Below are 10,301 nucleotides of genomic sequence, written 5' to 3' on the forward strand. Positions count from 1 at the left end.
ATGACCTAATTTCAGATAAACCGACAATATTGTTGCAACTTTAATCAGATTTCATAGACAAAGGTGACAGCAGTACATGATTATAACCCCTTGCGTAAAGTGGTTTAAAATCAAGAGCTCGTTGATATTGCAGAGATCATATCTCTCCTGACAAAATGTAGTTTGTTTTACTTTATTAGGCAGTGGACCTTCCAGAAATACGATCCAGCAGCATTTGCTTTCTCAGGAAAAATCTGAACCATTTTTCATCCTCTGAATCTCATGGAATCTAGGTGGTTTAAATTGGTACCGAATTTGCTTGCTTAAACAAATTCTGCCGGATAGCTCTCGTTCAGAAATTGCACAGCCTAATGGAATAAAAAAGGGGCTTGTTATGCGGAGAGATGGATATTTGTCCGTGTTATTTCACCATCCATAATCATTCACAGCGTATCATCAGTTTTGATTATACTCAGAGCGGCATGCACATTGAGAGTCGTGTGGCGATGTTTGGCATGTGCCCTTGCGCATAGAACGATATTCCCACCCCCTCTTTGCAGCCCAGCGGCTGGGCCCGTCTTGCCCACGGGTCCAAGAGCAATCTGACCACCTGCACACTCGATAGCTACACCACAGCACAAAGGACCTGTTCTGACTAGTTACAGGCTCCCCTGGTGATGTACAGACGGCGAGCACCTGCACAGAGCCGCACCGTAACGTGGCAGCGATTCATAAAGCACTCAAGCCGCATCTCCACTTTCAGACTTGCGTGCAAGCATACAGATTTACTCAATAAGTGCACGTGTACAATTGCACCCTTGGGAGTTCACATTAGCCATGCTTAATCCCCTGCTGGACAAAGGACGTCTCCATCCCTCACGGCTCTGCGATGACGTAGGAAGCAGCCGAGCAACCGAACACAAGTTGATTTCATCACTCTGTGGTGGCGTCCTCTGGCCCGTTCCTCCCATGAGCTGCCACTCCAATGTTCATACTCTTAGTTTTTTCGGTAAAGACTCGGTTAGGTTAAAAAATGAAATATTAATTAATAAAAATAAAATTATATAAATCACGACGTTTCGGAAGCAACACAAGTCTCCGTCATCAGGTGGGACCGTCACAGCCAGATTTGCTGTATCACTTGATACACACCTGATGACGGAGACTTGTGTTGCCTCCGAAACGTCGTGATTTTTATTATTATTTTTTTATTAATTTTAATTTCATTTTTTTACCTACGTGACTTTACCGAAAAAAAAATAAGAGTATGAATCCTTGCAGTCACGAAAGCTTCAAATCTAGAACTCCAATGTCCGTCTCCACCACAGGCTAGCACTCCTTCTCGAGACGTGTCCTTACCGTGCCCACGCAATTTTCTTAACAGCAAATGTGATGTCCCTATAGCTGTTTGTTCTCCTCCGTCTTAGTGTAACGGGAGTTGTTCGGAACGAACACATCCCGGAGACGCATGGAGCGCTGCACTACACAAATGTAGAGGAGTAAAATGGGGACGTGACGTCAGGTGTGCCGTTCAGTGCGATGACGTCACGTCTCCTAGGTTACTTAAGGGATACCCCGTGACGTAAGCGGGGTCACTGTGGGAACGGGTAGAGTCAGCAGGGTGAAGAGGGAACCAGGGGTAGAGAGAGGGATCGAGTGGTGAGTCTGGGAAAAAGCCGGTGGTAGCCGTAGAGGTGCTTCTCTCTCCGCTCGGTGGAGTCGGCAGAGTCCACGATCCGACACGAGAGAGAGAGACCGGAGCTAGCCGGCAGGGACCCGGACTCAAGAGTAGGACCCCTAGCCCCTGGGAGTTGTGTACCCTGCTGTGTAATATTGATAAGCTTTAATAAACCCTGGCGAAAGCCCTTAACTTACCTCCGTCTCCGAGTGTGTCCGTGGGAGCTTCTCTACACAAGTAACGGTGCGCTCAAGACTCAACACGTCTGCAAGCTGCTGTCAGGACCAACCTATACCCAGTGGCGTAGCTTTGAACGATGCAGGTGGTGCAGGTTAGTGCAGCTGCACTATGGCCCACAGGCTAGATGGGCCAATGTGCCAGCTATGGAAAGAGAACCCCCCTCCATGAATGCCTTGCACGAGGGGGCATGCCAACCAACCATGTTATGTCACCGCATGCATCTTATTCTTCTTCTCCTGTAGCGCATATGTATTATGTTTAGCGTGGCACCACGGGAGACTCGTTTTTTCCCCAAAGGTTCCATCGACGATCAAGCAAATTGGATGTAAAAAGTTGCACTTCGCTGCAAGCGTGGCTAGAGGAGCCGTGCTTCACAACAGAATTCACTCAAAGGAGCCCGGCATCGTTGATTGCACTCAGCTTTTGATGTGCAGAACTAAAACACGGCCATGTGTGTGCCAATTGTTATTTGGACAGTAGCAATGCGTGTGCCAATTGCACACGCATTGCTACTCTCCCAATAACAAATCCGACGACCTAAACAAAACATTAAAACCAGTAATATTTTATCATATTCGCCTTGAAAAAAAACGATAATTTGTTAATGAAAATCGCACACACGTGCGAGTGAATGTTAAAAAAAAACAGGTTAATTTATTAAATGTGCAGAGGTCATGTAATTTAATTAATTTCATCCCCATGCATGCGGCTGCCAAGTCAAACATCAGTGGCCGTGCAAATACTGCACCTTTGACATGTGCGAAGAGAGGCTTGTGAAGATTATAACGCAGTACCCAATGACCCCAACTATACAGTATTAGGACCTACGATGAACACGGTTGGCTACGGACGGTGCGAAAAAAGTCCAACATACGTAGGGATACATCATAGCGAAAGCACGGACACCAGAGACTTGGATACACGGTCGTCGGTGGTGCACTTCACGCGCAGCAGACACGTGCATAGGTGAGATGCGCTGGGCAAACTCCACGCGAGACCACGCACGAGGGCGGCATCAATGATAGCTCGAGATATTGTCACGAGTCTTCAACGTACACTGGGGAGGGGGTGGGGATGGGGGCGTACATGCACAACACAAGCGATGTCCATTCAAGACACGGAAACTATTCCTGCAAGACAACATCTGAGCAAGACGCGCAAGAAGTCTCCGTGCGAGACACGCGCATCCAGAGTGTGTAAGGCGCACAGGAACCCCAAGCGACACACGCACACATGCACACGGGTCGCTCCATACAAGACAGACAGGCTATCCGCGTAAGATGCGCGGGACAAACATTGCACAAAGACAGACACAGGACACCCCTTGCATCACACGCACACACACACACACATCGGACGACGACCCAGGCATACAGAACATCAACGTAACACACACACACAACATTCATAACACACGCCAACCACGCAAGACGCTCATCGCAAGCCACGCAAGGCACGTACAATGCAAAGAACACGCGCGCACGAGCGCGCACGAGCCATCTTCGCCGAAGACGTACAAGCCTCCGCTGCGTTCGCCACAACACCGGACGCCTGCTTATGTGCGGTGTGAATATAAAAAAAAAATCCAAAATCACACGGGCGCATGGATGAGACCCCCTCCCTCCCCTGTACTGGATGGAGCCCGCACGCACCGGCATACGGTCACCAGGTTCCTGCGCTCGATGAGCACATCCCTCGCGTCAGCCTTCCTGCGCAGCAGGGCGCGGCCGAACCCCAGTGACAGCGCCATGCCGAGGAGGGGATGCCGAAGGGATGGAGGGCGGAACGCCGGGCAGGATGCAGGGCGTGCGCAGACGAGGATGCGCCTGCTGCTGCTGCTGGAGAATGGCAGAGATTCTGGGGACTCCCAGAGTGATCGGCGGAGGGGCCGTTCCCACGGGCACTGCCGCATGATCGGCTCGGGTACACGACACGTGGAGGGGGTGGGGAGAGAGGTGGTGGAGGCGGTGAGGGAGGCGGGGTAGCACGCGACCCTTTCTTAAAGCAGATATCGCATTATTCATGAATTGCCACCATCCACCAATGCTCATCAATCACCTGTCTATGAATTGCCTCGTCTCAATATATTCACCCCCCCCCCGCCGCTGGATACAAATGTACAATTCTCATTATTCATTGGAGGCACGCCTAATTAAGCAGGCCTCCAATGGATGACCCACGTGCAGATTTGTAAAGATTCTCCAAAGTGACCAGGAGATGGCAGTGCCAGAATGTAGATTCGTGAGCCCGTCTGTGCGGACGTTGGAGCGTTATTCCCTCGTGGCGTGGCAGGGTTTTCACCGCGTTCTGCGGTTACCTCCACGAGCAAAACGAACAGGAACACTCCAACCACGGCACGCTCCCCTGCCGGCCAGATTTGTTTTTTGCAAGATGTGAGAGCACACCTACGCTTTATCCCAGCAAATGCAACCTGCCGTTCAACTGTTATGTACCCATGTGGACAGCGCGAACCATCACACCACGGCAGCATCTCACGCGCACCGCACCCGTGTTAATGTTGGTTTAGAGTGGAAGAATTCCGGTTCTCTGGTACAGAAGCATGCACGTTAAAAGGCAGCAAGGCCTGCGTCAGATTTGTACCGTCAATTAAATTCACTGAATGTCTTAAAGTGTGCAGAATGTCACTTGTATAGACATCAATACATGACTTGCACACTTAAGGCTTGGGCACCTGGAACATAATGATTGTTACTACCCATGGAATACATTTTTGGTTTAATACATTGTCCTTCCATCGAACCGCTGGTAAATATTTCAACTGCGCCTGAAAGCATTCAACAAGAGTGGGCAAAGCACACGATTGCGTGCATGGGGGTAGTGTTGTCACAGACCTACTGCCGAGAAAGTGTCCCAACACATGCAGACAATTGCGAAGGATCAGCGTGTCAACTGATTTAAAAAGCATGGAAAATATCGGTCGTGCTCCCAGCACACGCGCTGAAGCCGAGCATTTCACATGGGATAATGACGTTGACGAATGCAAGCCGCGCTGTCCGTGAGTGTCACACGATAAGAGAGTCCAAGACAGCCGAAGTAAAAGTTGTGGGAAAGGAACCATGCGGACCTGTCAACTCTCACGCACATCCTCTCGATTCACGTAACTATCACGGAGCAAACAACACCCGCCCCCCCTCTTTCACTGATCAGGTGAGGTCTGGATCATTGGGAGCTCACGAACCTGGTCTGTGTATGCCTCGATGCTCGTTGTCTACCGTGTTCAAATCGGCTGTCCCCTGCCCGCAAGGATGTCGTGCCGCGTCTATTGCGAGTATAACCATGATGAACATTTATACTGGTAGGAACCTCCTGGTTACACCAGCCCACAGGGGATTATTGTGTCCGTCCGTCCGTCGTGCAGGGAGGGGCTGGGTGGGGAGGGAGGGGCTGGGTGGGGAGAGGAGGGTGGGGTGGGGAGGGTGGGGAGGGGCTGGGTGGGGAGGGTGGGGCTGGGTGGGGGGTGGGGCTGGGTGGGGAGGGGCTGGTCACTCCGTGGTGCCCTTATAAAACTCAACGTTTAACCTACTCACGCCGGCTTGTGCCCGCCCTCACAGTCGGGCATATTTACGGAATACACCACGCCGCCGTTGACCCTGGCCATTGACCGAGCAACCCAACGTTCCTACCAGCTCCCTCCGCAGGAATGTGTTTACTGTATTAATAGAATGGGAATACAAAGGCAAACTCTGTATCTTGAGTCTCACCTGGTTAAAGTCCAATCGTAACTATGTCATTGACACCGAATCCGCGTGTGTATTAAAGTGTATAACATCGTCAGCGAGTATTTATTGACGGTTCACGTCCATGCCATTGAATGCAGTATCTACGAATCAGCACTGCCTCCTATTGGCAGTGGACGAAACTACACTTATTCACGATGGGAAACTGAAATTCAAACCCACCATGTATGTTTCCAAAGTAAAGAAAAACGTCAGCGTCTCCCCTGATCATTGGATCGCTCATATTTCGTTCATGGCTCAGAGCCACTGGAGAGAATGGTGTTCTTGGGACAGGGCCATTCTACCTAAAAGAAAACCACTGCTGCGTTTCCAACAGCAATTACTTCGACACCATGGGGCCTCCTTTGCCAATACCAAAATATGAGAATAGGTTTTCCCCCTTTTTTCTGGCAATAAAAAAACACCTTTTACAAGGAATCATGTCTGCATTAACCACAATGCTTGTGGTCAGAATGCAAAAAAATGTATACTATGATAAATATATGCATTCTTTTTGGTTCTTTCGGTAAGGTAACGTATGTAGAAAAAAAAAAATCACATTTCGATCGCAACACAAGCAATCGTCATCAGGTAGAAAGATACAGCAGTAGAACTTCTGAACAAGAAAGGGCTGTTGCAACAAGAGGTTATATATATAGGTTTGAGGTGGGTGTCACCCACGGGTAAGTAGGCGGGGTCAGAGATGTAAAGGAGTTAATTCGCCGTGTGCACGCACAACAGATGATCCAAGGATTGGCATGCTAATGCAAACGAGTACAAAGGAAATGAGCCCGTATCCTCTGGTCTAATACCGTTTGAGTCGAGGCTCAAAAGAAAGCTGTCTCTGGTGTGGACCAATCAGTTTCAAAGACAATGCATATATTATCAGAGTATGTTTTGTGTTTGCATTTTGATCACAAGTATTGTGGTTAATGCAGACATAATTTCTCGTAAAAGGTATTTTTGTCGCCAGAAAAAAGGGGGGAAAAAAGGGGAAAAAAACCTATTCTCAGCAATGGCTTCCTCAATACATATTTGAACGAGCAACTTTTTAAAAAATTACAGATTTAACACAGCTGAGCTATCGTAGACGGATACAAAAAAACAATGTCAACAAATGACACGGAAGAATGCTTTTCGCTATTGAAATTGCACAAACTTTCCAATTTGTCATCTCAATACGGGTACCAATCACCAGGGGAGGTTAACGCATCAAGGGTTTTAAAACATTATTTCCGAACAATTTTGGTGGAATGATTGGCAATTTTTACATACAATAAAAGGCAGCAATGTGCAGGAAGATAACTGTTGATTTTACACACACACACGCACGCACACAATGCACACTGCAATTTCAACGGAGCAATTTGTCGTCATGGCGCCAAAAGTGTAGACCTGTAAATGTCATGAAAGTGAATGGAAGTCCACCACACGCGTCGTCCTGGCAAGGTGACTTTCTTCCGTTGACATTAACACGAACACGTGCAAGCAGGCGACACAGCACTCGGCATTGACTTTTTTCAGAGACCTGTTTAATATTATTCTTTGGGTCTTTCGGTAAAGCCACGTAGATTGTACTACAGCCCAGCCTGATGTGCAGCAGACCGCTGCATTCCATTCAGCACCAGGGAGGATTCCATCTCCCCCCTCACAGAGCATCCCACGTTATCGCTGGGTAAACACAACTTGTTACGGCGGATTACCCGACAAGTTCAAATTTCAAGTTCATTTATTAGGTATAGCCCTGTGAGCCATTCGGCTCTTGAATCGGGTGCAACCGCAACAAACAAAAATCAAAAACATGAACAAAAAACATCTTAAAGTGAATATGTGACTGAGTGCAAACAGAAAATCCAAGAAAAGACAGCAAAATATTGCAGAAAAAAACACCGTACACCAACGCTTTGTGCAAAAATCCCAGTGTGATGGTTTCATTTTAGTCAGTAACCTAGTTCGCGTTTAGTAGTAGTGTAATGACGCATCGCTTAATCTAACCGATTATATTCGTTTTTAATGTAGGATATGTGCATCGAAACACGCACGCATGATCGTATGTTGTCGACGTGTGATCCGTTTTGTAGAGCCGAGCTATCAGATTGAAGTCATCGATCAGTTCACAAATTGTCGTTTCGATTATACACAGCATCACATCTCAGCCCCTTCCGTCACTGCAAGGTAACAGGTTGCCAGAGAGAACTAAAAATTTAAACCGTGTTTGCCAGGCCAACATATCCCCCCCCCCCCTCCCACCCCTCTTGCACCCGATTAGTGCAGCGAAGATGCAGTGCCGTAGATCTCGTTTGCTGGCCGCTTTGAAGGGTCAAGCCTCGCGTAGTCCGCAGGGTCCTGTGGCACGTGGTCAGCACGCCGGCTGTAGATTCAAGAGAGGTCGCAACCGGGTACTCGATACCCGTACCCTACCCGATACCCGGCTACCCGTACCCGGCCGGGTACGGGTTCCCGTTTGCGACCCTGGTGCGGCCGGGTACGGGTAGACCGTGAGTCACTGGTGAGTAACTGTTTGTCACTCATTTCCCAACGTCTTGTCTCTTCTCACAATTCAAGTTGCAGGAGCCGCCACTGGAATCAACCCACCCACGCCTGCAACATGGCTTCATCCCAGAGGTCGCAATCAGTTACCCGATACCCGTACCCTACCCGTACCCGGCCGGGTACTGGTAGGGTACGGCCGGGTACGGGTACCCGTTTGCGACCCTAGTGCGGCCGGGTACGGGTAAGGAATCAAAACCCGTTTGCGACCTCTGAGCTTCAACCACCCTGTGATGTAGAGCAATCCATCGGACAGATTTGATGGTGCTTCGAGTGGACCCAGGGTGGTCTCCATGTGTGCCAAGTCTGGATAGCTCCCTACTAGCAAACGTGGAACGTTCGGCCAACGTTGGCCTGTTTTTTTAACATTTTATCAACGTTGGCTCGACGTTCGTTGTTTACTGGGTGGGAAACTTACAATGTGCCTTGAGAAAACCACCACAGTCGAATCTGTATAACTACGTCTGCGCCCGAATAGCTGGCAATTTAAAGAAGTCGGTTTTGTTTTCAGTGGTTAGCTGATGAAGATCGTAGCCTCTGTAGCAAAGTGCTCGTCCTCACAATCTGTGTTGGCTGTTGACTGCTCGTACTCCGTTGCCTCAAGTGTGCTCCACGTTGTGTGAGCGTGAAGAGTCTCCCCCTCGCGGTTCAATTAAATATTGCAATTAATAATGAAGTGCGATCGCGTGAGTAAAAATGCATTAGGGGCCATCCATTTATTACGTGGGAGGGTAACTCAAATGCGTACGCTTGCGTATGGGGGGGGGGGGGTCTAATGACAATGTACGCATAGGAAACGGGGGGGGGGGGATGGGTGAAGCCTCGATAATAATTTGTCTACATTGGCCTTCAAATGAGTTAGATAGTCCGGCTATTGACTATCTGCGTGGATTAAATATCGGCCGTTCTATAGGATTCAAACCCAGGGACTTGCTGCGTGGGGTCTTTCACAACCTGTATATACAGGTAAATACAGGTTGTCATGGAATTACTTAACGATATGCTTCTAAGCCACCCTCGGCCTATAGCCATCAGCTCTGTCGTAGTCATCATTTCCCTCAATTTCAATAGATTCTCCCGATTCGTCTTGGTGAGGGTAGGGCGGCTTCACAACCAAAATTGCTCTTGGAGCGATGTGACATTGCACAAATTATAAACATAACTTATGTTTAAGCCATGAATCTCCACGCCTCACTTGTGGGCAACATTGATGAGCCCCTATTTAAAGCACAAGAATGGAGGACGCTGTCACAACTGCGGCTATTTACCTGATGATGCTGGTTGTAATTATTGGCATAACGTCTGTACCAAAGTTTCCTTTTTTCTTATGCAAGAACCCAAAATACAAACATCCGCGAGGGAAACACAGGTGATGAACGAGTAACATTTCGGGGCGAAACCAACCTCTAAAATTGGGCGTCAGCTGGACGCACTTGGGGCTCACCGCCGATTGGGAGTAGCATATTTTCAGGGGAGGGGAAGGAAAGAGAAGAATAGGATGGGGGGGGATAACACTGGTCAACAAAAAAAAACTAATTCTGGCCTGGACTTTTGCAGCTGTTCTAGACTAATTTCAGGGTGCTGATTCCAAATCTGATCTCAGATTTGCTCTATCACATCTCATTTTTATGCTATCGGCATACCCCATTTTCATTGATTTTACCCGAAATTAACTCTGTCACTTATGATTGCAGGTTGTTGCGAGTCAGTGACTGCTTTAGTGTTAAATATGGTGCTGTATTTTTAGGATAGTGTGTTTATAATATCATTTAATGTAGATATCCACATTTATTTAATATTTTTCTTCTGCAGTTTTTATTGAAAATGCAATATTTGATATCTCAAAAACCTGATGTGGTAGACAAAAACTGATGCCAGATTTGGAATCAGCACCCCAAAATCACCTTAAACCGTTGGAATACCTTATGCCACAAAAAGTGTGTTTACCAGTATAATGTAACTAAACAAAAGGAATAAATAAGATAACATGAACGCGATATCCGAGTATCAATCTAAATTTACTGGTAGGAACCTCCTGGTTACACCAGCCCACAGGGGATTATTGTGTCCGTCGTGCATCGAGGGCCTGGGTGGGGAGGGGCTGGGTGGGGAGGGTG

The 10,301-nt window shown here is 48.1% G+C and overlaps 1 protein-coding gene across 2 annotated transcripts in view; it reads right to left on the reverse strand.

Moving 5' to 3' along the window:
• Nucleotides 1-9,601, reverse strand: part of LOC133345238 (RUN domain-containing protein 3B-like) — a 77,408-nt gene extending 67,807 nt beyond the window's left edge. The window contains exons 1-2 of one of the 2 annotated variants that reach the window (XM_061555827.1): nt 9,589-9,601; nt 3,550-3,735 (exon numbers count right to left, since the gene is read on the reverse strand). In XM_061555827.1, coding sequence (XP_061411811.1) covers nt 3,550-3,647 — 98 coding nt within the window. In that variant the 5' untranslated portion in view covers nt 3,648-3,735; nt 9,589-9,601. Of the gene's footprint in view, nt 1-3,549; nt 3,850-9,588 lie in introns of those variants that run through there. The other variant, XM_061555826.1, reaches the window with a different exon arrangement.
• Nucleotides 9,602-10,301: the final 700 nt, after the last annotated feature.

This window comes from Lethenteron reissneri, chromosome 21 (assembly GCF_015708825.2).
Source record: "Lethenteron reissneri isolate LAM-NWPU_2019-01 chromosome 21, ASM1570882v1, whole genome shotgun sequence".
NCBI lineage: Eukaryota > Metazoa > Chordata > Hyperoartia > Petromyzontiformes > Petromyzontidae > Lethenteron > Lethenteron reissneri.